Here is a 27,930-nt window from a genome sequence, read left to right on the forward strand (position 1 = left end):
ATGCTTAAAGGAAACTGCAGCTGCATTTCTGACACAGGAGATGAGGGGAACCTAGAGACAGTTTATACATTGGAAATTCTTTAGGCAGGGGAACCTTGAAACAGTACATACATTGTAAATTCTTTAGGCAAAAAACTGATAAGAATGAACCAATGGGAGGTAAAACCAGTAATCCCACTGCAGCAAAAACCAACCAACGGAATGAGTGGAACTTATCTCTTAGAATATTGGAGATGACCCGGTGGCAAAAATAAGCCAATGAAAAGAGTAAAAACCTGAGAACAAAGGAACACACCCTGGGTCAGAAATGTAGAAAAGAAGGGAAGACAGGAGAAACTGGCTCTTTCTGAGCGGAGCTTACAGGTGAAGCAGACTAGATCCCCAGCTGGCTGAATGATTTTTGTACTTATTCTTTCTTGTTAATAAATAAAATTTTTACTTTGAAAACTTGACTTTGTCTCCTCAAAAAAGAACACAACAGATGCACCTGCAGCCAGGCTATAAATGGATACGTCACCAGGTGTCATCAGTGTAGCGTCTGGAGGAATCAATGGACTAATCATTCTGAATAACAAAGAACCCACTGTTAAAACTCCCCTAATCACTGAAATAGCGCCAACTAGTCTACACGTTTCTTGGTATCAAATTAAACCTTACGACTTGTCCTAGCTGAATATAAATATAAGATTACCTTAGAATTGTATTCTGCTATGTTTTACCATCTTTTGAGTTATTCAAGCCAAAGCCAGACCCGGTCATGCAAATGAGCCTTGACGGGACAAAGGGACCATCTCATGCCCAAAATAAGGGAGACTTTTACGACCTCCAAAGGAATGTGCAGAGATTGCTGATTCTCACTTAATTCTTACTGAGAAGGAGAAATGAACCCTTTTAATCCTATATATTCTATATATATATATATATATATATATATATATATATATATATATATATATATATATATATATATATATATATATCCATGTGATAAATGTATTGACATGTATCTAATGTTCCATCTCATGATTTCCCTTTATGTTGTTTGGTCTATGTTTTCTTGCAAACTCTAATGGGTTAATGTTTCAAACTTTGCATACTATGGTTAACCGAAATCATATGTGTGGCACATTTGGTCTCTATAACTTGGTATTTTGAAGATCGAAATGACTGTGTACATGATATGTCGATAACAACAACATATTAGTATTACAAGAATATGTCCTAGTTTCTTCATTGGCTACCACCCCTCCAGGGTGCACACCAAGGAGCACCCTTAGAACAAAGAGCAATAAACCAAATTCCCGCCTGGAACTTCCACCCTTCTTATTGGTCGAGCCAATGAGAGGTGGGACACGTTTTCTAAGGTTATAATTTGCATCCACACTGGCCCTTCGCTCTCTCTCTCTTATCTCTTACCTCTTCCCCTTGGACTTCTTCTGGATCACTTCAAACCATCTCTCACTTCTCCCCCCCGATCTTCTGCAACTCTCCGGAACACTCGTCAACTATTCAACAGCTACCCTCTAAGACGCTTCGAACTTCTCGGAACAACCCTTCAACTCTCTCTTCAAGTGAGTTTCAACTCCACGCTCTGGAAACACCGAACCGAAATCCTCCGTCTCAAGAACGCCACTAGGACACGACATACACGCAGTCTTGCTCAGCAACGCAAAGATCCAGTGTGCAAGTATTATTTCACCTGAAATTCAAATGCGTTGAAGTGTGTAATTCCATTTGCTGGCTCTTAAGGGTTGATTGTTGTAATAAGTTGGCTATCCTTATAATAATCCATCTATTTTCCTTACTGTTTACTTTGCTTATTTTATGTTTATTCTATGTTAAATGTCTGTTTGTAAGTGTAGTGATATATCATAGTGCCTTGTATTAAAATCAATTATACGCTTGATTGTCCGTGTTTGTTGGTCATAAAACAAAGCCTCTTTAATGTGCGATTTTAAGCTACGAGCTGATATTATCAAAGTAAGTTAACGTGCTTTGATGAGTAAGCTTATAACTAAGAATAAACCTTCTGGAGAATTGATCAAGAGTATTTAGCAAAGTGGTTCGGCGGACGAACTGACTGGTTGCGGTAGCCTACGGGTCAATTCCATTGAGGGTTTATTAAAATTAATATAGCCTGTCTGCAGATAATGTATATTCCTAATTAATTATAATTTGTTGTGTTTAATTATCTATATATATTTGAAGCAGACTCTTGGACTATATAAGCCCTTTTTGGGGTGTTTTTGTATGTATTGGTATCTGGGTCAACCCGTATGATTAATCATTGATTACGATCATTGAAATTAATTGTACATTCACCAAACCTGACCTGGATACCCTACATCAGAAACTCTTTTTTTCAGAGCTATTCTGTTTCTGTGTGTTTTACAAACCCTGTCAAAACTTTCTTTCCTCTGTTAGGAGTTAGAATTGGTTAGGCAGTGTGCAGTGAACCTTTTTCTGTTTTCTCTTCTGTTTAGAAAATATTATATATATATATATATATATATATATATATATATATATATATATATATATATATATATATATATATATATATATTTAAAAAAGAAAAGAAAAAAAGAGAGAATGACTGAAAGCCGCAAACGATGCGTGTTCCCCTGTTCTCGCTCTATAGCTGAAGAGGACACGCATCAGTTTTTGCTCTGTTTCTTTGAGGGAAGAGCACGCTGCTCTCGCGTTGCAGCAGGGCGGGTGCGAGCACTGCGATTTGCTTTAACAGGCAAAGTGCTTCGCGCTCACCTCGCTTGCTTCCGGGAGTCAGCACTCACGAAAAAAAGAAAAGATAGTCCGTGGGGCTCTTGCATGGATTTGGCTGAGGAGCAAGAGACGGGTTGATCCCTTTCTCTCGCTCTCTCCCCAAACCCAACTGGTCCTTCACATGATCTCGAAACGCGTTACGACGCTTCTTCGGATCATGAGGAGGATCACGATTCTCTTCCCGCCTCCGAGCTTTCCGTCCGCGATAAAAAATCTACGGAGGAATTGCTCGATGTTGTTACTCTTGCGGTTGCCAGATTGGACTGGCCATGCGAAAAAGGGACCCCAAACCCTCCAGAAGGGCTTATCAAGCAGCAACACACTATGCTGTTTTACAGGCGTACCAGGCTGACCTCCAGGACGACCTGAGTGTGGGTTCTGCGCTTGATGAGCAAGCCTCAGACCTGCCTCATATGGAGTTCAATCACAATGTGGGCACAACTGTCTCCCGCTAGGATTGAGTCCATTCAGATCACCCTGAGCAAACTCAGGCTAGGTCAAGGTTGCACTGTTATCAGTATCAACGATTTCCAAGTCTCAGGGCGACCGCATCCATGGTGATCCCTCTGGACCTTCTGCTCATGAGACCGTTTTTGTTGTGGCCCAAAGCCAGGGGATTTCTTCCAAGGGCCAAAACCCCTAGGCTAATAAGGGTTACACGCCTCAGGCTTCATTCCCTTTCTATGTGGTTCAGACCCCAGTTTTCTGCCTTGGGTCCCACTCTAGGTACATCTTGTTGTCGCAGGCTGCTAACGACAGACGCCTCCCTGACGGGCGGGGTAGCGGCCTTAAGTGGTCGTCCAGCTTAAGGGGATAGGAGGGTCGTCAGCTCGGTTGTCCCAGTCACTGTCTCGGGTTGACAGCTGTATTTCTGGCCCTGAAATACCTCCTCCTGAGGCTGCCATGTCTTGGTGCAGGTGGAAAATACAGCGGTAGCCTCTTACATAAATAATCAAGGAGACCCACATTCTTGTCAGCTGTATTTCTGATGCGTCGGATTCTCCTTAGGGCCCAGGGCAAGCTCCTGTCACTCAGGTCAGTTATATCCCTGGATGCCCATATTTTGGAGCACAAAATACCAACAGGGGAGTTAAGAACTCCACCCTAAGGTAGAAGTTGCCCAGAGTTCGCAATATTTCATCCCTGCCCCGAATTGTGGAATCTTTCATGTTTGGCCCCTAAGGGTACCAACTGAGGGACACAGGGCTTTCTCCTGAGGTTATCCAGACCTTTTTAAATGCCAGGCTTTTCCACTTGGAACAAGTTTGGGTGAGATCTTAGGGCAGAAGAGGACCTCTTCGCCTCTATGAATAGGGCAGTGTCTCCTCTACTTCTCCCTGAAATCACCCAGCCCCCTTGGGTCTGGACGTTAAGACACAGACATGACCCAGAATGCGTCTGTATGCATTTCTTTCCCCAGTTTCTCTGCTTCCGGGAGTCTTGGCAGTGTTCACTAGCAAGGGTCTTGCCTCCTATTAATGGCTCTGTGCTGGCCGAACAGGATATGTTTCTTGGAGTTAATACCTCTCCTCGACGGCTCGCCTTGGGCGATTCCGAACAGGGAGGACCTTCTCATCCTTGGCCTGAATTGTGAAACCTTTCATGTCTGGCCCCTAAGTGTACCAAATGAGGTTCACAGGGTTTTCTCTTGAGGTTATCGAGACCATTTCAAGTGCTAGGGCTCCCTCCACTTTGAACTGATCTGGATAGATTTTACAGGGCAGAAGAGGACCTCTTCACCTCTGCTGACCTCTTCGCCGCAATGTCTCCTCTACTTCTCCCCGAGTCACCCAGTCCCCCCCCCCTCGGAGAGGGCTGATCGTAGTCACGCATACATAGCACAAATGCGCCTGTATGTGTTTCCTTCTACTAAAGTTCATATTACAGAACCAGCTAACTGCCAGTTTGCTTCAGTTCTGGATTTTCTGTAGAAAGAACTGTCAGCGTGCACTTGCCTTGCCACTGCCAGGTTCTATGTGGCCACTGTGGTTTGCCACGGCTTGGTGGGCGGGGTGCCCTCAAAGAGGCATCCTCATTATTGCCCAGGCCTACGAGGCGCATGGTCAAGCTTCGCCAGTATGTTTTAGGGTGCACTCTACCAGAGGGCTCTCCTCCTCTAAAACCTTGGCTAGAGGTCTCCCAGCAAGTTTGTGATGTGGCAGGTTGTCCTCTCCGCACACATTCATTAGATTTTTATAGTTTGGATGTTCTGCCACTCCGGGCTCTTATGCCCTTGAGTCGACATCTCAAGCTCATGTCTGGACAATTTTGTGATGCGGCAGGCTGGTCCTGTCCGCTCACATTCATCAGTTTTATGACAAGTTTGTGTTGCGATAGGGTTCTCTTAGCACACATTCATCGAACTTTATGGGTTAGATGCTTTGCTACTCTGGACTCTTATGTACTTGAGTCGACATCTCAGCCCATGTCTAAACAAGTTTGTGATGCGGCAGGCTGGTCCTCTCAGAAACGACACATGACATTTTTAAATATTTGGTCCTTATTTGTTTTTCTTATTAAATCATATATTAATACAATAAATACAATAAATCTTCATTCTGTTTGTATTTTGTAATATATACTGTGTGTTAATATAAAGAGTAAACACATTTGTTCAAATAAAGAGTACATTTTAAAATGTATCTGTATGTTTTGTCTCTCTATATGTTATTAGGTTATTTTAATCAAGTAATGACTTGTCAAAAGTAATGTAATACATTCAGCATTAAATAAAATATTGCAGGAGTGAAGGAAGCAGTAAACTCCCAGCTTGTATGTCTTCCCCGTGGTGGATTGTGGGAAATTAACCATCATTGAATGTACTTGAAAAGTGTACTTGAATTTAGAGTGTATTGTGGGTAAGAATGAGTGAACAAATGTAGAGAACGAGTGGCTCACTAAGAATTCAGACACTCCTACAAAATAGCGAAAATTCGAAATAGTCCACTATATAGGGGGCGGTTTCAGACACAGCAAGTGTTCCACGACCGGAGTTGGTGCCCTATGTAGGCTGCGTTCTCTGCATTTAGAGAGTGGCGGTACTGCTGTACAGAACTAATGATCTAAATACTTACAACACTTAAAATTATAACTACACTTTAAAAAAAATCCAATTCTCTTGATTTACTCACCCTCAATCGACCCCAGATGTGTATGAATTTCTTTCATCTGCTGAACTTAAATTAAGAATTTTTTGATTAAGTTCTCAGCTCTGTAGGTCCATACAATGCAAGTGAATGGGTGGCAACAATTTAAAGCTAACAAACAAACATAAGTCATCATAAAAGTAATCCATAAGACTCCAGTGGTTAAATCAATATCTTCAGAAGCGATGTGATAGGTGTGGATGAGAAACAGAGAAACCGATCACTTAAACATTCTTCTCATGTTTTTGGTGATTCACATACTTATCTGCATATCGCCCCTGCTGTCTAGAAAAAAAAACAAATATTGATCTGTTTCTTACCCACACCTATCACATCAATTCTGAAGACATGGATTAAACCACTGAGTTTTATGGATTACTTTTATACTGCCTTTATGTGCTTTTTGGAGCATCAAAACTTTGGCCTACAGAGCTCAAATAATCTTTAAAAAATCTGAATTTGTGTTCTGCAGAAGAAAGGAAGTCATACACATATGGGATGGCATGAGGGTGAGTAAATGATGAGAGAATTTTCATTTTTGGGTGAACTAATCATTTAACGTGATAGCTCAGCCAAAATGTAATATTCTGTCATCATTTCTCTACCCCCTCTCTGGGAACCTGCACCTTATCGTGGTGGAGAGGTTTGTGTGCCCTTATGATCCTGAGGGCTGTGTTGTCTGGAGCCAAGTGCTCCTGGTAGGGTCTCCCAAGGCAAAGTGGTCTCAGGTGAGGGGCCAGACTAAGAATGGTTCACAAAGACTCCATGAAAAAATGGCAAGAGGAGGAGTTACCCTGCCCGGAGGAAGCCCTGGAGCCAGGCCCAGATGGACGGCTCGTCGGCGATCGCCTGGTGGCCAGGCTTGTCACGGAGCCCAGCCGGGCACAGCCCGAAGAAGCGACGAGAAACCCCCTCTACATCCCTTGGGCCCACCACCCATTGGAGAAACCGCAGAAGTCGGGTGCGCTGACATATGGGTGGCAGTGAAGGCCGTGGGCCTCGACGGACCAGACCCAGGCAGCAAAGGCTAGCTCTAGGGACATCACCTCACTGGGGGGGAAGGAGCCAGAACTGGTGAGGGAGGTGGAGCGTTACCAGTTGGATCTGGTAGGGCTTACTTCGACGCACAGTTTTGGCTCTGGATCCGTACTCCTGGATAGGGGATGGACTTTATTCTTCTCTGGAGTTTCCCAGGGTGTGAGGCGACGGGCGGGTGTGGATATACTCACGAGCCCCTGGCTGAGCGCTGCTACGTTGGAATTTACCCCGGTGGACGAGAGGGTCACTTCCCAACTACGCCTACGGGTTGTGGGGGGGAAAACTCTGACTGTTGTCTGTGCATATGCACCGAACAGCAGTTCACAGTATTTGGCCTTCTTGGAGACACTGAATGGAGTCCTGAATAGGGCCCCAGTAGGGGACTCCATAGTGATGCTGGGTGACTTCAACTTGCACGTGGGAAATGACAGGGACACCTGGAAAGGCGTGATTGGGAGGAACGGCCTCCCCGATCTGAACTCAAGTGGATGTTTGTTATTAAACTTCTGTGCTAGTCATGGGTTATCTATAACAAACACCATGTTCGAACATAAGGATGCTCATAAGTGTACGTGGTAACAGAGCACCCTAGTCTGAAGGTCGATGATCGATTTTGTAATCGTGTCGTCGGATCTGAGGCCATATGTTTTGGACACTCGGGTGAAGAGAGGGGCAGAGCTGTCAACCGATCACCATCTGGTGGTGAGTTGGGTCAAGGGGTGGGGAAAGACTCTGGACAGACCTGGGAAGCCCAAGCGAGTAATGCGGGTGAACTGGGAATGTTTGGAGGAGGTCCTTGTCCACGAGATCTTCAACTCACACCTCCAGTGGAGCTTTTCAGGCATCCCTGTAGAGGTCGGGGACATTGAACCGGAGTGGGCAATGTTCAAAGCTTCCATTGCCGAAGCCATGGTGGAGAGCTGTGGCCTCAAGGTTTTAGGTGCCACAAGGGGTGGTAACCCTCGAACACCGTGGTGGACACTGGTGGTCAGGGAAGCCGTCCGACTGAAGAAAGAGGTCTTCTGGGATTTGTTGTCCCGGAGGTCTTCGGAGGCAGTGTGTTGTGAAAGGCGCAATAAAAATTAAATTGACTTGACTTAAAGCCGCTTTTTGTATTGTCTTATCCATGATTAACTCTTCTGCCACAAGAATGTAATGCATTTTAATTATCTGAATATTTTTTTAAATATATATATAATTTTGAAATATTTAAAGATAACTATATAATTATTTCATCATTATATATTGAATTATTGTTATATGAGGGGCTTTCTCGGCTAAATATTTGTATATGCAATTAATCGCGATTAATTAATCGGGACACCATGTAAACACCATGTTTTTGAAATAATTGTACTTTTACTTGAGTACAGTTTTTGGCTACTCTACCCACCTCTGTGGCCATGGATATGTCAAAGTTACTTTAAATCAGAAAATCTCTTTTATAAGCAAACAAAAAGTTTGCTTTTATTTTTGAATACTTATTAAATGTGGAATATTTTACTTTCAAATATATTTTGTCTTGAAACTTCAACTTTTGAGTAAAATTTTTATACAGCACACATACTTCAGTTTAAGTGTAATTTATCTTGTCACGTCCATGAAGTTTTGTGAAAGGAATAAGTGTGGGAATAATGGAGAAAAAATCCTTTTGTTAATGTTTTGTTCAAGTATGTCAGATTACAGAAATATTTTGAAGCAATAAAAATGGGAAAAACTTTATAAATAAGAAGGTCATCATGATATGCCTCACAACCTCAAAGTAATTTCTAAATTTGGCCTGATCTTTTGCTGCAGTTACTGAGTGCTAATTGGAATTATAACTTGCACATCCAGTATTTTAAGCAGTCAGTAAGATGTGTGTAGTGCATTACCACATGCAGTGCTTATAAATAATGAATATAAGACAACAAGGAGATAATGTAGTGTGTGATCTGGGAGCAGTGAAAACAAACAAAAGCATATTTTTTTGTGAACAGAATTTGAAAAACTCTGTGATCCTTAGTATCAAAGTTTTGCTATTTGACTTGTTCTTAACAAAGTGCAAACTTTCTTACAAACATATATAGACAAAGATGGAAAAGAATTAACATGTTGTCCACAAAACTCTTTTATATGTAAAAATCTACAATCACTATTTTACCACCAATAAAAATGGCAACATTTAAAATGTTTACAGAAAAAAACAAATAGATAATAATAACAATGCAATACAAATACAAGTTCAAGTTTCCTTATATTAGTACTTAACCTAAAAATATAACTTATATAGTTTTTGTCATTAAATAAGTCAGTATATGAGGTAATCAGTTCATAAACCTAAATCTAAATAAACATTTTCTGTTTCTCTAAATGAAATGCTGGATATATAATTTTAAAAACACATTTTCAATTAAAGGATATGTTTGTCTCAGTATATGGTAGAAAATCTCCACTGTAAATTGTTCTAGTGTCTGCAAATCCATTATAAAAAGCTTAAGGAAGTGTAATTAAAGTTTCATGAAGAAATTACAGTATACATCTTTTTGGCTTTTTTTTTTTTTTTTTTTTTTTTGCGACCTCCTCACAAGTTTGTTTAGGCCTAAAAGAGCGGTTGGTTATATTTTTCAGAAGGTGCCCAAAATGTCTTGAATTTGTCTTAATTCTCTTGAAGGCTCTTGAGTTTTCTTCTTCATCAAAGACGACAGACTTATGTGTGAACAGACTGCAACTGTTTAAATGACACAATATCTGAAGTATTTTATCCCCTCCGTGTGGTTTTCAAAAGCAGATGTTTTATAAATAAGTGGGAGGAAGGGACAGCGTTGGTCTCAGGCCAATTCTAGCCACTGGCTGTGAAGCTTGTTTTTGGTAATGGCTCATCTTCTACATTGGGGGCACCACAAGGCCTGTCATTGCTGGAGAAAAAAAAAATAATAATTAAAACTTACAACAATAAAATGCTGCTGTATATATATATATATATATATAGTATTTTTTTTTAAGAAATGTACATACATTTAAATTATTAGTTCACCCAAAAATGAAAGTTCTCTCATCATTTACTCTCCCTCATGCCATCCCAGATGTGCAGGACTTTCTTCTTCAGAACACAAATTAAGATTTTTAGAAGAATATATCAGCTCTGAAATGCAGGTGAAAAATTTAAATCTCTAAAAAAACACACATTACCATCATAAAAGTCATCCATAAGACTCATAGTGGATTAATTAATGTCTTATAAATAGATAAATATTTAAAACTTTTTTTTACAAAAAATTCACGAGGGTCGAATACCTCTCACGTAAGTGTGTTGGCAAGTTCACGCAAGAACTGACACTTGAAATACGAAAAAATATGGAAGCGCAGTGTTGTTTACAACAGAGGAGCATAGAGAATCCTACATAGATACCTTATTCGGCTGGTCATACATACCTTATTCCCCATCTTGGAACGGTCAACAAGGAGAGCTATTTGAATCAGTTTGAGTACAAGTGAATGGAGGAGATGCCTCAGACAAAGCTCCTTGCTCAGATCGCTGAATAAACTGCTTTTGTGTGGAAATAGTATCGCGGTCCATAGGAACAGCTGCTTATAAGGGATCAACATATGAATATCTATGCAGAGGAGGCTTAAATCATGAGGCTGTTTGAACTCCACCCTCGTCAATGAGCTGGCCAGGAGCAAACATTTTTAGAAAACAAAAGTTTTTAAATATAGATCTATTCCTTACACACACCTCACATTTAGCTTTAGAAGACATTAATTAATCTACTGAAGTCGTATGGATTACTTTTATGATGTCTTAGTGATTTTTGGAGCTTCAAAAATTTGGCACATTTTCACTTGCATTTTATGGACATACAGAGCTGAGATATTCTTCCAAAAATCTTTGTTTGAGTTCTGCAGAAGAAAGAAAGTCATACACATCTGGGATAGTCTTTTAATCTGGACTGAGGGACATGATGGGGCATTCTCACCCATAAAAATTGTGTCCTGTACCCGGTAAATTCAAGTCATGGTGCAAGTCATATAATGTTTACCAGTGAGGTATCCAGATAGAGGGGAGATTCACTAAGAATGAATTGTGTTTGGTAAAATCGATGTTTGTTTGCAGATGCTATATGCACTGGTTTAGTGCCCTTTTCACTAAAGGAATTATACCGATCTATCATGGGTGTTAAATCTGTGGTGAATGTAATGCATGGTGCATGGCGCAATTCCAATTTTTCGGACTGGTTTTGAGCATTATAAAGCAGAGGATGCATCAGATCACCATGATCATGGCTCTCTCTGCCGAGACTGTACAGCATCACTCCACTACTGTGATCCAGACACCGGAATCACCTCTTTAACATGCAGAAATTGCACTTGACTTAATGGCGCATTTCGATATGTGCCAGGATATAACACTCTTCTCCATCATATGATCATTATTTGATGTGTTCCTGCTACCATTATTTGTAAAGAATTTACACAAACATCTACTTCAAATAAAATGTTGTTTACCGCCTGCTTTCCTCGGGCGGTAATACTGCAATGAAAATTGCGCAATGCAAATAGCACAGAGTTTTGCGAATGAAGCGCAATGTATAATGAGCTTAATTTTCATAGAAAGAAGGCATGTTTGCGCAAAAAAGAATGACAATGATGTCATTTAAATACTTAAGATGCAATGCTATATCAGAACTGATTGGGCCTGCTTAAACTATACGCAAAACTGTTTAGTGATTTCTCCCCAGAATGTCTGAACAGTTTGTTTAGCTGAAAAGAAAGGATTTTGGATCAATCAAAAAATTTTCTTTTCACCATCCAGAATATACTTTTACTAATGGTCTATATAACATCTTTTAACATAAACATTAAAAAAAAGTTATTTTTTTAAAGCAAAACCAGTCACCCAAACACAACCAAACTCATTTTTGAAAAATTATTAAGAAGATCTGTAAATCTGTTGCAATATACACCTCTAAAGCTGTTTCCTCCTGTGGTTGGGCAGGCAGGTGAAGGGGAACCCTGTGGTCTCAGAACAGGAGCAAAGGCACTTTTTTGTTTGGTCGAGGATGGGAAAGAAGAGAAGGACAGGAGGGAGGATGAGGAACTGGAACCTGGAACATTCGGGCTAGATGGCATGACTGAAAAAAAGGGTTGAAATTTGATTTAATTCTCATTTCATTCTATTTTCAAATCTCAAACCGTATTTTTAAATCAAAGACAATCTTTTATTTTTACAATTACAGTGATGAAAAGGAAATTTAACCCTGAAATGCATGGTTGTTTCACCAAACATTATTATACCTTAGGTCTTTATCGACCCAACATGTTTATCTACCACAAATTAATCTAGAGTGCAATATTTTCATAGCATTTTTAAGACAATTAGAAATTAATAGAATAGAATAAATTCTGTTACATTTTGCTTGCAAGACATGATGCAACAAGTGATAGAACAGGATTCATTACTTCCATGCAGACATTTTAAGAGACGCAACTGGCTGTCAAACACACATTACACATAAGCTACACATATGCCCTGTACTTCTCAGACATGTTTTACATTTAAATAGACAAACAACTTGCCCAAAAGCCAATGGCAATAGCCATTTCATGCTCTCCATGTGTTTTACTTGCTATAGTTTACATTTGCATTGCTTTTACGTCATATAAAGATGTCAAATGTAAATCAAATCAGTCACTAAAATGACAGTGGCACCTTGAGTAACAATCACCATGTATATTATGTATGTGTATACGCATATGGAATACTATTAATTCACAATCGTTGCACAGAAGATTGACATGATATAGTAGTCAATTGTATGAATACAGAACTAATTTGTGAGAAATGTTAAGGAATACTAAAGAGGAGGGGGCATAACTCCAAAAAATTAATTAGGTCCCCGGTCACTAAAGACCCAAGATATGCATTTTAGGATCAAGTCAATACTGGGTTAAGGGTTAAGTCAAATCTGATACTCACTACCATATGGAGAGCTGTTTGGGGAGGCACTGTTAAAGCCAGGTGATCCTGGAACACCCAGACTACTCATGGGTACTGCCCCGTAACTTGCACTCATGCCTGCATTAGACCCATAACCTGACTGGTGAGGGGTCGAGGCTGAAGGGTAGCCCCGTGGTGACATGCTGCTGGAGTTACGCGTATAACCTTGGTAAATACAAATTACAAAAAAGTATTACAATGCTATTAATAATCCAGCCAATTTATTCAAAAACAATGGCAAAAAAGTGATCATAGTTGTGGAAGAATATTACTGGTATTTGTTTTTTATATATACAAATATTTGGACATTTGGTGATCAGGAACAACTCCTCATAAACATGCTTCATTGAATGGTGCAAGGACTAACAGTTGTAAATCTTGGGATAATTTAATTAGGGTCCTAACCTTGGCTATTGTTTTGCACAGGTTCCCCAATGCTGATGCCCAGCTGAGTGGGATAGGAGCTGAGGCCCATGACACTGCCATGGACAGGGGAACTCGGCATGGCCTGCAGCTGGCTGTGGGATCGTGGCACGCTGTACAAAGCCTCAGCAATGTCTGCACTCCGTTTCAACAACATGTCCTACACCAAAAAATAAAACACATTTTGATTCAATGCAAAGCACCATAGCAAAACTATACAAATTATGTGACATTACTAATGTTCTAAAATTGTAGCTTGTAAAATGCACAGAATATATACAGATTAATTCAGCTTTCAACCATGCTTTACAAATGAGGCCCAAAAGTCTGAGACCAAATTTAAAAAAAAAAAAAATGTTTATTTGGCTCAACAATTAAAATGTATAAAATAAATAGCTTATACACAGAAATGTACATATTTATAATTTTTTTAGCTTTACTTAATTTGTATTTAATGTGTACAACACACAAAAAAGAATCCATTATAAAGTGAACACAAAGTAAATGAATAATTGTGAGTTCCTTAAACTTTTTTAGCTTAAAAATCCATAAAATTAAGATCTTAAGGACTACTAACTCAAACGATCAAGTACTGAAATGAGGTTGTGGGGAATACCCATAAGCCCTTGCACTTGAATAATTTAAGCATGTTTGTTTGGTCAAAAGGAACTTATTGGGGCATTTAATTAGTTGTTATTAAGAATTCATAGAGAGCTTTGCTCTTTTTAGTATTATTGATGTTGTTTTAATATAATTAGTTGTTTTGTGTAAAGTAACCATTAGGGTGATTATTAGTTTTGCCTTTGGTGAAGTTGGATCCTGTTTGTGTAATGTTTCCTTGCACGTGTGAATGTGCATAGCTGAACTTCTTTGAGGAATCAAGTTTAATGACTGACCTTAGTCATTGTTTTTTTTATAGCTGATTAAACGAAGCAGAAACAATAATAAATGTTCATTTAAAACAGGGTACTATTATTTATTCCTGTAACATACCTTTTTTAGTAAATAAAGTTTAATGAATTGATAAATTTTTTTAACAAATATTTTCTAGTTATGCTGACATAAAATTACCATAAGTTGAATTTACATAAAAAGCAACATAGAACATTGTAAAATCATGCTGGGATAACATGGATCATCAAGTTTTGCACAAACCTGTGGAGTCCATGCTAGCTCGAGTGCCTGCTGTCATTAAAGAAAAAAGGGAACACTAAGAAATTCTGAAATTCATGTTCAATGTTTCATTTAAATTATGCTTATAATCTGAATTGTAATGGAAAAACTTGATTGATTAGAAAAATGCAACACAGAGGAATTTTCACTAGTGGTCTCAAACATTTGGACCCTAATGCTTGGAATGTTTAATTAATATATAGTACTTTAATATATAGTAAATAATTTGTTAAAGTACACATACATGATATTAGTGTTTATCACAAAAATAAAAATAATTGCGTTTCATTAGTTACCTGATTGCTGGGGGTATTTCCATAAAGTGACTCAACAACATCAGCTGCTCTTTTAAGTAACATTTCCTACAATACAGAACACCAACGAGATTAGTGAAATAATGCAATATCCGTGGGTCTATGTTTGAGTGTATATGAGAAAGCAGTTCTGTGCATACAGCAGCAATTAGTAACCAAGCTTAATTCACTGTAAAAAGTAAATAAATAAATAAATAAATAATAAAAAAAAATTATATATATATATATATATATATATAATTTTTTATTATTATTATATATATATATATATATATATATATATAATTATAATTGTATTAATTTTTTTGATATCATAAAATGTATCATTATAATAACTTTCCCATCCTTGAGAAAACACTTGTCCAAATTTTTGTTGTCTGAACTTGTGTAAAGTTATCAAACTTTTCAGCATAAATGAAAAAAGAGAATTATGTGAATCACTTTCTTGTTTTAACCTTTGCTGCTTTTAATTATGCTGTTGTTATTGCTATTTGTTGTCACTTTCTGTTTATTATCATATTTTGATTATTCAGAGCTTATTGTACTATATCTAGTAGTGAAATTACTTGTGAATACTCGCTTTGCATGTGAAGTGTTGAGGTTCATGCAAGTTTGCATGAGGCAACAGATGATGTTCTGACTGTGAATCCTTTGGTTGCATTTTATTTTTTAAAAGGATAGTTCATCTAAATTAATTCTCTCATCTTTTACTAACCCTCATACCATCCCAGATGTGTATGAATTACTTTCTTCTGCAGAACACAAATTAAGATTTGAGAAAAATATCTCAACTCTGTAGGTGCAGAAAATGCAAGTGAATGTTTGCCAAATCTCATAAGGGCGAAAAGGGCATAAAGGCAGCATAAAAGTAATCCATAAAAGTTCATTATTTATGTCCTTTTTTATTATAAATCTCCACCTTTGGGTAAACTATCCCTTTAAGTACAAGGTGAAAAAAACTACAACTATGGTATACAGCAAAAATAATGATAAAATCAAATGAATTTAACTTTTCAGTTTGAACTAAATTAAAATCAAGTTTATTAAACTAAGAAAATGAAGTTTATAAAAAATACATTATGCTAATTTAAGAGTTGTATACATTTAAGTCAACTGTGTCAACTTTCCATCTCAAGTTGACAAACCTTGAAATTTTAAGGCAGCATGGACACTTGTTTTATACTGAAACAACAAGAAGTTTTAGTGTTGGTAGGGCATGTGGCTAGCAAAACAAGGTTGGTGGTTCAAATATGAACATACATACTGATAAAATGTAGGCGATACCTTGAATGCATTGAAAATTGCTGCGGATTAAAATGTCTGTCAAATGCACAAATGAAAATACATTAACCTTCGCCATCTTGTCGGGGTCACCGGGGTGTCGGGGGATAAGCTTTTGAAGTCTCTGGAAGCCATAGTCAATAGTTGGCTCATTTAGTGCTAAAAAGATAATCATAAGTGAGAATACTCATTAAAACAGCAACCTAAATATTGCTATCATGCTTAAATTCCACAGTCTGTATTTACGCAGGAATCCGGTAATGTATTCATGTACTGTATGACCCAATGACCACTCTTGTTATAATTGACAATATCAGTGTCTGTCAGTGTGCAGAAATGGTTAATAGTGAAGTATGAAGTTTCTGCATTGCTTGTGACACCAAATGGAACTGGAAACAATATTGCTTATTTACAACAGGTTTCCGAAACACTCAAACTGCCCCTTTCAACCTGCCTCCAACAGAGAGTCACACCCCAAACTCACACCATTGGTTAAGAAAGAGCCAATCAAACTACTGTAACAGTGCAATGTTTAGAATGCTTGACAGAGCCACAGTGTTTGTGCTCAGGAAGGTTCAGGATGTCCATCTATGAATGGCTTACTTCTAATTGTTTCTGCACATTAAATAAAGATGAGTGTTCATAAGGATGTCTGGTTGTGTATTTACCGGTGTAAATGAAGCGTCCTGGAGCTCCTTTACAGAACTGCTTGGATTTATAAGATAGTGTGACTTCCACGACCCCTGGAATGTGTCGGGGAGGAGTCTGAACCCGGATTGCATGAGGAGTGATTAACTGTGTAAGCAATGACAGAAAAACAAGCACTTTAATTACATTGTAGAAAAACTTTGACACATTATCATTGAGCTTATTCTCCAAAAATGACCAAAGTTTTCCTCATTCCAAATCACTTAAAGAATGCTCCTATATCCTCTTCATATTTACCTCACTCCACACTAGCATGCTCCCGAAGACAACCTGAAGACCATCAAAGAAGTTTTCCCCAATCACAATGACCATAGCCCCTCCTGTAGTCCAGCCTTCACTAGGGCTGATGGCTTTGATACAGGGTGTAGCTGAAGTGTAGAGAGAAGAGAGGAAGAAAATGAATATAGTGTCAATGATCCAAATTATTGTTATTGAAAGTCTTAGAAACTTCCGACAGTATTTTCCCAAAAGTAACCATAGATCACATTTTTTCAACAGTATACAGGCTAAAATAGATTTCGATACCCCTCCCCATTTTTATGATTGCAGGTTAATGACCACTCAACAATGAAACATTAAACAACACATTTTAGCCTTCTACTATTATTTAACAACTAATTCTTATTAAAGTCATTTCTATTACAGAAAACAAGTCAATGCTATTTCTTCTGAATCTCACCATATTCCACACTGGTCTCCATCGTCTCACCAGAATCCATTCTTCGAGCACGACGTCCATGTTTGGAGTTGTTGTGTACGAACATATTATCAGAAATGGCTAATACAGCACCATCCACACTTACTGTGGTGGACAAAACCACCTGTGAGAATGGGGAGCGATTGTCAATTAAATAATGCACTGACTGATTTATTATGTCACAATATGATAAATTATTTATTTGCAATGTCAGTTTGAAAAACTGACTACTGTGTATTTAAAACCCATAGTTTTCTTGGCATTCTTAAACCAGAATGGAAAGCCTTACACATATAAAAACCAAAGAGCAGATGAGAAAATCGTGATTTCAGAATCCACAAAAGTATTTCAATTCATCTCTCTCTATACATTTTAAATAATTCTCCTTATTCTTCATTATAACTAAAACAATGAATAAAGTATTTGAATTCTAGACATGTGACATGTAACAAAATGTCTAGGTTACGGATGTAACCTCCATTCCCTGATGGAGGGAACGAGACGTTGTGTTGAAGAAGCGACACTAGGGGTCTCTCTTTAGCGCCGAATATGCCTCTGATCTATGAAAAAAGGCCAATGGGAATTAGGCAGACAGTATTTGCATACCCCGCCCCGGACATACGGGTATAAAAGCGGAGAAATACGTCGAGTTAATTCAGTGGCTCAGCTCAGCGACGTGGCCGGGAGGACACAACGTCTCGTTCCCTCCATCAGGGAATGGAGGTTACATCTGTAACCTAGACGTTCCCCGTCTGTCGCTCACTTCGATGTTGTGTCGAAGAACTAGGGGTCCAATTCAAATCACTCCATGCGCTGAGCCGTGTACGTTTACTGCTGACACAAGAGCGGGCAGGTATTTTACGTGCAAAGGCGACCAGTTGTGTCAGACTGCACGTACCCTTCCCCAATGCCCCATAAAAAGTCGTCTGAATCCTTTTGGTTACCCTAAGCAGGGGAACAAGGTAACGCTTGCCAACCTGGGAAGGGGTCGAGCCTAGCCGGGCCTCTTTTCTCTCTATGTTTCTCGCATAGAGCCAAACGGCTGGGGCCCTTACACACATCGTGGGAAGGGGGTCTTACCAAGTTTCCTATTCTTTCAGGGGAAAAAGACCCTGCGGAGACCACACCTGCCCAGGGATGGGGAGGTATGGTGGTGAATACATCACATGGGCCATTCAGGTCACATGTGGAAAAATGGCACAGTGGTAGATCCAGCCTCAAGGAGGGGGTGTTGATACAGCACGGCATCCGGAGGGCAGCTGGAACTGCCTAAGGGAGATGCGGATTCACTCGCAAGGGGACCCCACCTTGGAATATACACACAGGAGGAGTCCACGCAGGAGTCCTGACCTGTGGAGCACCTAATCCTGTACAGGGTAGATTTGAGTACCTGCAGTGGATTGGGTCAGCGAATTCCTCCGCCGAATTGCGGACCCACAGGGCTAGGGATGAGTCATCCAGGGATCCGAATATACGGAATCTACTGGGAGAGAAAGCGCACAGTTTTACCTCGACCGAGGGAAAGTGCACTAGGTGCAAGCGATCCACCCGGCCAGTCCGTCAGCGTGTTACCGAGTTCTACCGGCTCGGACCTGAGAAAACATGGGACGATACTGACTCAACCCTGAGATTGTTAAATCTCGCAAAGGTATTAGGTGTTCCTCAACCCGCTGCTCTACATATGTCTGCCAGGGAGGTGCCCCTGACCAGTGCCCATGAGGACACAACACTCCTTGTTGAGTGTGCTCGGACCCGCAAGGGGGGCACAGCCTGGGTGTGATAGGCCAATGAAATGGCGTCCACCACCCAGTGGGAAAGCCTCTGTTTGGAGACAGCGTTCCCTTTCCGCTGTCCACCAAAGCAGACAAAGAGCTGCTCAGAACATCTAAAGCTCTGTGTGGAGTACAAGTAGGTACGCAAAACTCGTACTGGACACAGCAACGAACGGGCTGGGTCTGCCTCCTTCCGGGGAAGCGCTTGCAGGTTCACTACCTGGTCTCTGAAGGGCGTGGTAGGAACCTTGGGCACGTAACCCGGTCGCGGTCTTAGGATTACATGTGTGTCTGCCGGACTAAACTTCAGGCAAGTGTCGCTAACAGAGAATGCTTGCAGGTCCCAGACTCTCTTGATGAAGGCGAGCGCGATCAGCAGAGCAGTCTTTAGAGAGAGGGCCCTGTGTCCAACTGATTCTAGCGGCTTGAAAGGGGTCTCTGAAGGCACGTGAGGACCACTGAGAGATCCCAGGAGGGGAACAGGAACAGGTGTGGAAACAGGAACAGGTGTGTAACTCGCAGCTGACTGCAACACGACCATCAAGCCGTGCATCTTATCACGTGGCTTGTTGAGCGCGTTACCGTGGAGACATAGCACGCATTGAGGCTTCGCACTATTCTCTGCAGCATCAATGCACAACTCACCACAATCCTCACTAAGAGCAAGAATGTCTAGGTTACGTATGTAACCTCCGTTCCCCGATGGAGGGAACGAGACGTTGTGTCAGAGAAGCGACACTAGGGGTCTCTCTTGAGCGCCGATATTCACCTCTGATCTATGAAAAAAGGCCAATGAGAAGTTGGCAGCCGGTATTTGTACTGGACTTTGTACTGATATGCCTGGCCGTCGAACGCGAACCGTAGGAAGGGTCGGTGTCGAGGGCGAATCGAGACGTGAAAGTACGCGTCCTTCAGGTCTACCGCTGCGAACCAATCTAGATGCCGGACACCAGATAGAATTTGTTTCTGGGTGAGCATTTTGAACGGGAGTTTGGACAGGGTCCGATTGAAAACTCGTAGGTCCAAGATCGGTCGTAAGCCGCCGCCTTTCTTGAGTACAACGAAGTAAGGGCTGTAGAAACCCTTCTTCGTTTCGGTTGGAGGGACAGGCTCTATCGCGTCCTTGATTAGAAGGGAGGCGATTTCTTTGCGCAGGGAATGGGCATGTTCGCCGTGTACTGCGGAAAAATTAACGCCCACTAAGGGGGGCAGAGGCCTGGCAAACTGAATTGCTAACCGAGTCGAATGGTCCGGTGTAGCCAGCATGACGGACTGGGCAGTGAAAGCCACGCCTCTAAGCTCCGTGCTGGGGCACCAAGGGGACGAGTATTTTGGACGTACCCGGCGAGGGTTCGCAGCGGTGCGGAACAGGTAATGCAGCGTCGGGAGGCAGTGAAGCGGCCCGAGGCTCCGGTGCTGAGAATAGATTCAAAGCACTTACCTTGCTCCACGCACCCGGCAGGGGGCGGGTTCGTGACTGAGGAGGAGATCTGATGTTGGCGTCCTCTGGACTGGCGGGGACACCGCGTCCAGGAACCGGGACTGTTGAGGCCTGAAAGCAGAGTGCCGTGAGAATGGCATTTGCAGGCCAGGTGACCCAGAGACAAAAAGGAAATAGCTCTATAGAGTGTACAGAATTTAACAAAAAATTCTCCTTCCGGCCCTCCACCGGGGAACGGAGCGGTCTTACCAGCTCCGGAGCTATCGTCTCGGTCTCTGGGTCGGTCATCTCAGGAGCGCCTGGGAGTCTTCCGGGTCCTCGAGGGGGTCCGTGAGACGAGGGGCCTCCAACTTCTGCGGGGAGCTCGACGCTGGGGCTGAGAGCTGGGCCCACTCTCTTCGTTAGTTGAGGCGGAGCACCACTTTCTTTCTTTCTTGAAAGCCGCAGGAGGACGCCCTCGGCGAGCAGACAGGGCATGGCCCCTGGCGGCAGGTTTGCGGCAGGGCAAGATGTGTGAAATAGCTTCCGTCTGTTTCTTCACCACTGAGGACTGCTGGGCGGAGTCTTTACTCTTTTAGAATAACTCTTTCGAGTTGTCTGCGCTGTCGAAGCGCCCAGGGGCAAGAATGCACAGCCGTGCACGAAGGAGAAAGCCGCTGTTATGCGCCGTCAAATTCAACAGCATGCAGAGCATCAGAGGATTAAACAGGAACTTGGTGTGTAACTCGCAGCAGACTGCATGCACGACCATCGGCTCCGAAGAAATTTTCTGAATGAACTCCTGTATTTGCGCCGCCTAAATACCCGTATGTCTGGGGGCGGGACATGCAAATACCGGCTGCCAACTTCTCATTGGCCTTTTTTCATAGATCAGAGGTGAATATCGGCGCTCAAGAGAGACCCCTAGTGTCGCTTCTCTGACACAACGTGGAGAGAGCGACAGAAGGGGAACTACACATTATAGCGACCAGGAGGAGGTTACCCCATGTGACTACCCTCCCTCATAACCGGGCCAATTTGGTTGCTTAGGAGACCTGGCTGGAGTCCCTTAGCACGCCCTGGATTCGAACTCGCAACTCTTGGGGTAATAGTCTGCATCTGTACTTACTGAGCTACTCAGGCCCCCAATATTCAATGTTTTTACATTTTCCGATTAAAAGGAAATTCAGAACGCCAAATAGAATTCTCTCAAATTCAGATCTCAGAAATTCAGATTGTAAACCAACTAGGCCAAAGGGAAAGTTTCCATGCTCCTTCAGTTTTGATAAATTTCACATATCTATTCAGTGACCGTATGCATAACATTTCTCAGAAATACTCTTAAGAATAGTCTTAAGCTCTTCTTAGCAACGAGTAGGACTTGTGTAAGAGTAAAAGCTTTTTATAAAGACAGTAAAAGCAACTTTCAGCAAAGTTTAAGCCTGATTCTTAAATGATAAAGTGTTGTGAAATAAGGACTTCAGTGATGTCAAGCCAATAGTGAGACTGCAAAGGCAATTTGTCCCAGCTGGTATGACAGCATTCATTCGTTCATGATTTAATGGGTTATTTTCTGTTCTTTGATTAATCAAATGAGAAAGTCAAATGTAATTTCCTGTATTTTAAAAGATTATTCCACATCATGCAGAATGTTATCCCCTAAACAATGTGCAAATTGAAGGTTGCAAAAATCTAAATGCAAAATGTTGCGATATAAATATAAACAGAAGAAATATAACAGGACAACTGTTATAAAGTTATATATAGGATTTCAGTTAAATATACATATATACAACATATAAGCTGTGGCTCAGATGGTAGAGCAGGTCGGCCATTAATCGCAGGGTTGGTGGTTCGATTCCCGGCCCACATGACACCACATGGTGTAGTGACCTTGGGCAAGACTAGTGCTAGTGCAAAGATATTCAGCTAATCATAATTGCGGGCCTGGTTAGCTCAGCGAGTATTGACGCTGACTACCACCTCTAGAGTCACAAGTTCGAATCCAGGGTGTGATGAGTGAATCCAGCCAGGTCTCCTAAGCAACCAAATTTGCCCGGTTGCCAAGGAGGGTAGAGTCACATCGGGTAACTCCTCGTGATCGCGATTAGGGGTTCTCGCTCTCAATGGGGCATGTGGTAAATTGTGTGTGGATCATGGAGAGTAGCATGCTGTGAGTCTCCATGGTGTCATGCACGGCGAGCCACATGATAAAATGGGCGGATTGACGGTCTCAGAAGCGGAGGCAACTGAAACTTGTCCTCCACCACCCTGACTGAGATGAGTAACCGCACCACCATATGGACCTACTAAGTAGTGGAAATTGAGCATTCCAAATTGGGAGAAAAGGGATAAAAAATTTGTTTTACTAATAATTGAATCCTGTGTAAATCATTAATCATTGATTTTTATAATTTTTGTAATATTCAGAGTTTATTAATTAGTTGTTGAAACCTTCTGAAAACTCAGGCAAACTTTATGAATCACACTTATTCTTGAGTTCAGGAATAAGAGTAAAATTAATTAATTCTTAGAATTTTGACACACTAAAGACACATATTTTACTGTTAGTGGTTTTATCTGGCCTTAGATGAACAAAATTTAGATTAAAATACTTCAGTCATTGTTCTAGCTCTCTACTTCTTTCCTTTCCGTTTTCTCATGGATTCATCTCCCGATGCTGTCATGTCCTTAGCGCTGTATACTGACTGACTCTCTCTCTCTCTCTCTCTCTCTCCCATCTTTCCAACTCATACTTCCCTTCTTTACTGTATATTATATCTCTTTATCTAAATCTGTGCCCTAACTTAAAGAAAACATGGAGTGAATCTCATGTGCTTCCACTGCTGTATATAAGATAAATTCAGAGCTTTTATGTAAAAAAAAAAAAGACTGCGGTGATAAAAACTATATGCAAGAGAAGACAATACCATATGAATAAGTCTATGAATAAGTAATATAAATAATTTGTAAATATTTGTAATTTCTCTATAATGTCAGAGCACCACACCCATTAATTACAGCAAAAAACCTACAAAAAGAAAAACATACACAGAAAAAGTTACAAATAAATTACATTATAGCATGGAAAAGTGTCATGACAGACATAGGCTATGGTAGTGAAAGACAAGTGAGAGGAAGTGGAACAGGAGAGTCCCCAGTGAGCACTTCCTGGGTCACAGAGTCTGACCTCTCCCATCTGGAGCCCATCACTCAAATCTTGACAACTTCCTGAAGCACCTCGACTGATTTCCTGATGCTCCCTGTTTTTCCCACTCCACTGCTTTCTCTCTGACTAGTCTTTTTCACTGTGTTGTTAGCTAAAAGTAGTGATGCTACTAACTGAACTAAATTTTTCAGTATATACTTTTCATCTCAGCCATTTTCACAAAAGTGCAGCTTTTCAAGTAGCAAGCTACTTCCAACAAGTAGCACTGTAGCGTCATAAAATGTGATATTTGTCACATTATATTGGCAGCAATAGAGCCAAGGGAGTAAACAAACAACTAAACTAAACCATCCTCTCTCTCTCAGGTAGCGAAGGGAAAACGGTAAACAAAACAGGTTAAAATTAAAATAGATCCCCTTATAATTAGATTCCGGAACTTTGATTCATTTAAGTTAGTTGGTTCTTTTGGACAGTTCTGTTGGCCGTTTCTGAGCATATGGGGGCCCTAAGCGAAATCCTACTGGGAGGCCCCCTGCAAACCCCTCCCCCCTCTGGATCATTACATTTTCCCTTCCTACTCGGGCCACAAGCGGGCCCCCTATACCTGGCTTATTGAGCTATAACGGATGCCTGAGTCTTCCTCGCAGCTTTTAGAAAAAGAAAATAAAACTTTGTGGGGACGCCTGGTGGCTCAGGGGTCCTAAGCAGCCACAAATGGGGCTTTTCCACTGCACGGTACAACTCAACATGACTCTGCTAACTTTTTGGGGGTTTTCCACTGTGGATAGTACATGTTACTTTTTTTATTACCACCTCGGTCAAGGTTCCAAGCGAGCCGAGCCGATACTAAATGTGACGTCAAAATCCTGCAGGTCACTGATTGGTCAGGGACAGTGGTGGACAGTAACGAAGTAAATGTAATTCGTTACTGTACTTAAGTAGCTTTTTTGCGTATCTGTACTTTACTGAAGTATTTAAATTTAGGGAGACTTTTACTTTAACTCCACTACATTTCAAAGTCAAATATCTTTTTACTCTACTACATTTTCAAAATCAGTCGTTCCTTTTTATTTATGAGTGGATAAAAACGTAACTGGTCAAACGAGCCACCAATCACAGTACAGCGCGCACACACTTTGTTTTGAACTTGCCTTGGCGGCATCTACTAAGCGCGAACCAGGGGTGCGTTTCCCAAAAGCATCGTTAGCCAACTGTGGTCGCAAGTTCCGTCGTTATCATCATAGTTCAACGAGTCGGTGTTTCCCGAAACCATCGTTCCAACGAACATTCGCAAACAGCATCGCAGAGTTGTGTGGTTGGAACGACAGCTCTTGACCTGTGGTTAGAAGCAGAGTTTCTTGTTATTATAACATGTGGGCTTAATAAATTATTATCTTGAGCCAAATAAGCAAGATGACATTCAGTACAATCAGTATCTTTTATTTAGAAGACATACAAATGTCCTTTATGTCTTTTAGTTTGTCAATAGATTTAAAGCACCGTTTTTGAAGTGTGAACGTGCTCTAGTGCGTAAGAACGAGCCTATGATTGAATCTGGAAATAAAGCAAATAACTGAGAAAAATATGAGATAGTCCTCAGATGACATGTCCGTAATTTATAGCAAAACATCTAGCATTAATTCAATCGCAAACAGATTCATTAAAAGTAGTTTTTACTCCATCACATGTGTGACATCATTAACCAACGTGGTTGAACAACCAATTTGCGGTTTCGGGAAACAGTCGTGACTAGCAAGTTGATTTCTTCAACAGGGCATCGTACTACGGTAGTGGAGCAGCAAGTTACGTCGTTGTACGGGAAACGCACCCCAGAGCCATTAAATATGAGAGTTGCGAACATAGACGGTTACGACAGTGATCTCGTCGTCGCGCGGTCACGTGATTCGTGTAGCTCTCAATAGTTCCAAACAAATTGCGTTGCCAATGATTTTAAGCGGGGCAGAGAGCAGCAGCTATTATTGCAGCAATTATCGGTACGCATAATGTACATTGCTTATTATGTTGACACTAAAATGACTTGTATATAATAGCATTTTTTTTTCTGGGGAGCAGCAGAAACACTGCATTAATACGTTTTTGTGTTTAATTTTGGAGGGAAATTGGCTGCTCCCATAACATAGAATATATATATATATATATATATATATATATATATATATATACACTCACCTAAAGGATTATTAGGAACACCTGTTCAATTTCTCATTAATGCAATTATCTAATCAACCAATCACATGGCAGTTGCTTCAATGAATTTAGGGGTGTGGTCCTGGTCAAGACAATCTCCTGAACTCCAAACTGAATGTCAGAATGGGAAAGAAAGGTGATTTAAGCAATTTTGAGCGTGGCATGGTTGTTGGTGCCAGACGGGCCGGTCTGAGTATTTCACAATCTGCTCAGTTACTGGGATTTTCACGCACAACCATTTCTAGGGTTTACAAAGAATGGTGTGAAAAGGGAAAAACATCCAGTATGCGGCAGTCCTGTGGGAGAAAATGCCTTGTTGATGCTAGAGGTCAGAGGAGAATGGGCCGACTGATTCAAGCTGATAGAAGAGCAACTTTTACAATCGAGGTATGCAGCAAAGCATTTGTGAAGCCACAACACGCACAACCTTGAGGCGGATGGGCTACAACAGCAGAAGACCCCACCGGGTACCACTCATCTCCACTACAAATAGGAAAAAGAGGCTACAATTTGCAAGAGCTCACCAAAATTGGACAGTTGAAGACTGGAAAAATTTTGCCTGGTCTGATGAGTCTCGATTTCTATTGAGACATTCAGATGGTAGAGTCAGAATTTGGCGTAAACAGAATGAGAACATGGATCCATCATGCCTTGTTACCACTGTGCAGGCTGGTGGTGGTGGTGTAATGGTGTGGAGGATGTTTTCTTGGCACACTTTAGGCCCCTTAGTGCCAATTGGGCATTGTTTAAATGCCACAGCCTACCTGAGCATTGTTTCTGACCATGTCCATCCCTTTATGGCCACCATGTACCCATCCTCTGATGGCTACTTCCAGCAGGATAATGCACCATGTTACAAAGCTCAAATCATTTCAAATTGGTTTCTTGAACATGACAATGTACTAAAATGGCCCCCACAGTCACCAGATCTCAACCCAATAGAGCATCTTTGGGATGTGGTGGAATGGGAGCTTCGTGCCCTGGATGTGCATCCCACAAATCTCCATCAACTGCAAGATGCTATCCTATCAATATGGGCCAACATTTCTAAAGAATGCTTTCAGCACCTTGTTGAATCAATGCCACGTATAATTAAGGCAGTTCTGAAGGCGAAAGGGGGTCAAACACAGTATTAGTATGGTGTTCCTAATAATCCTTTAGGTGAGTGTATATATATATATTCTATGTATGTGTGTGTGCTCGTGTGTGTGTGTGTGTGTGTGTGTATATATATATAGATATATTTAATGGCGTTGTGCAGGTTTATGTGAATGTATCATAACATTAGGATGTTAATAATTATGACCATAGACACTCGAGAAAAATATATACAGTAAATACTGTAAATGTATTATACCTTATGGGAACAGTCCCTTCCCTCCAAAATTAAACACACAAAAAATGTATTCAATTCAATTCAAAAAAAAAAAAAAAAATATATATATATATATATATATATATATATATATATATATGTTTACATTTACATTTATGCATTTGGCAGACGCTTTTATCCAAAGTGACTTACAGAGGCCAATTACAGGGACAATCCCCCCGGAGCAACCTGGAGATAAGTGCCTTGCTCAAGGACACAATGGTGGTGGCTATGGGGATCGAACCAGCAACCTTCTGATTACCAGATTACCAGTTATGTGCTTAGACTAATTAATGTCATTTTATTAATAGATTGGTGTGCCAAGAGTGACATTAGTCTTCATGTAGACTGAGTTAAGCGTCTTAAGAGTCTTGTGACAAATTATAATAGGACATTATGGCCATAAAAAATCATAGTACTTGGATACTTAAGTACATTTGAA

General features: G+C 40.8%; 1 protein-coding gene across 2 annotated transcripts in view; it reads right to left on the reverse strand.

The window, feature by feature from the left end:
- Positions 1-9,377: 9,377 nt before the first annotated feature.
- Positions 9,378-27,930, reverse strand: part of LOC127639638 (transcription factor COE2-like) — a 48,422-nt gene continuing 29,869 nt past the window's right edge. The window contains exons 8-17 of one of the 2 annotated variants that reach the window (XM_052121769.1): positions 17,527-17,668; positions 17,085-17,215; positions 16,808-16,934; positions 16,210-16,298; positions 14,841-14,906; positions 14,527-14,556; positions 13,354-13,531; positions 12,928-13,113; positions 11,915-12,082; positions 9,378-9,865 (exon numbers count right to left, since the gene is read on the reverse strand). In XM_052121769.1, the coding sequence (XP_051977729.1) occupies positions 9,834-9,865; positions 11,915-12,082; positions 12,928-13,113; positions 13,354-13,531; positions 14,527-14,556; positions 14,841-14,906; positions 16,210-16,298; positions 16,808-16,934; positions 17,085-17,215; positions 17,527-17,668 (1,149 nt within the window). In that variant the 3' untranslated portion in view covers positions 9,378-9,833. The remainder of the gene's footprint in view (positions 9,866-11,914; positions 12,083-12,927; positions 13,114-13,353; positions 13,532-14,526; positions 14,557-14,840; positions 14,907-16,209; positions 16,299-16,807; positions 16,935-17,084; positions 17,216-17,526; positions 17,669-27,930) is intronic. The other variant, XM_052121773.1, reaches the window with a different exon arrangement.

This window comes from Xyrauchen texanus, chromosome 4 (assembly GCF_025860055.1).
Source record: "Xyrauchen texanus isolate HMW12.3.18 chromosome 4, RBS_HiC_50CHRs, whole genome shotgun sequence".
Lineage (NCBI taxonomy): Eukaryota > Metazoa > Chordata > Actinopteri > Cypriniformes > Catostomidae > Xyrauchen > Xyrauchen texanus.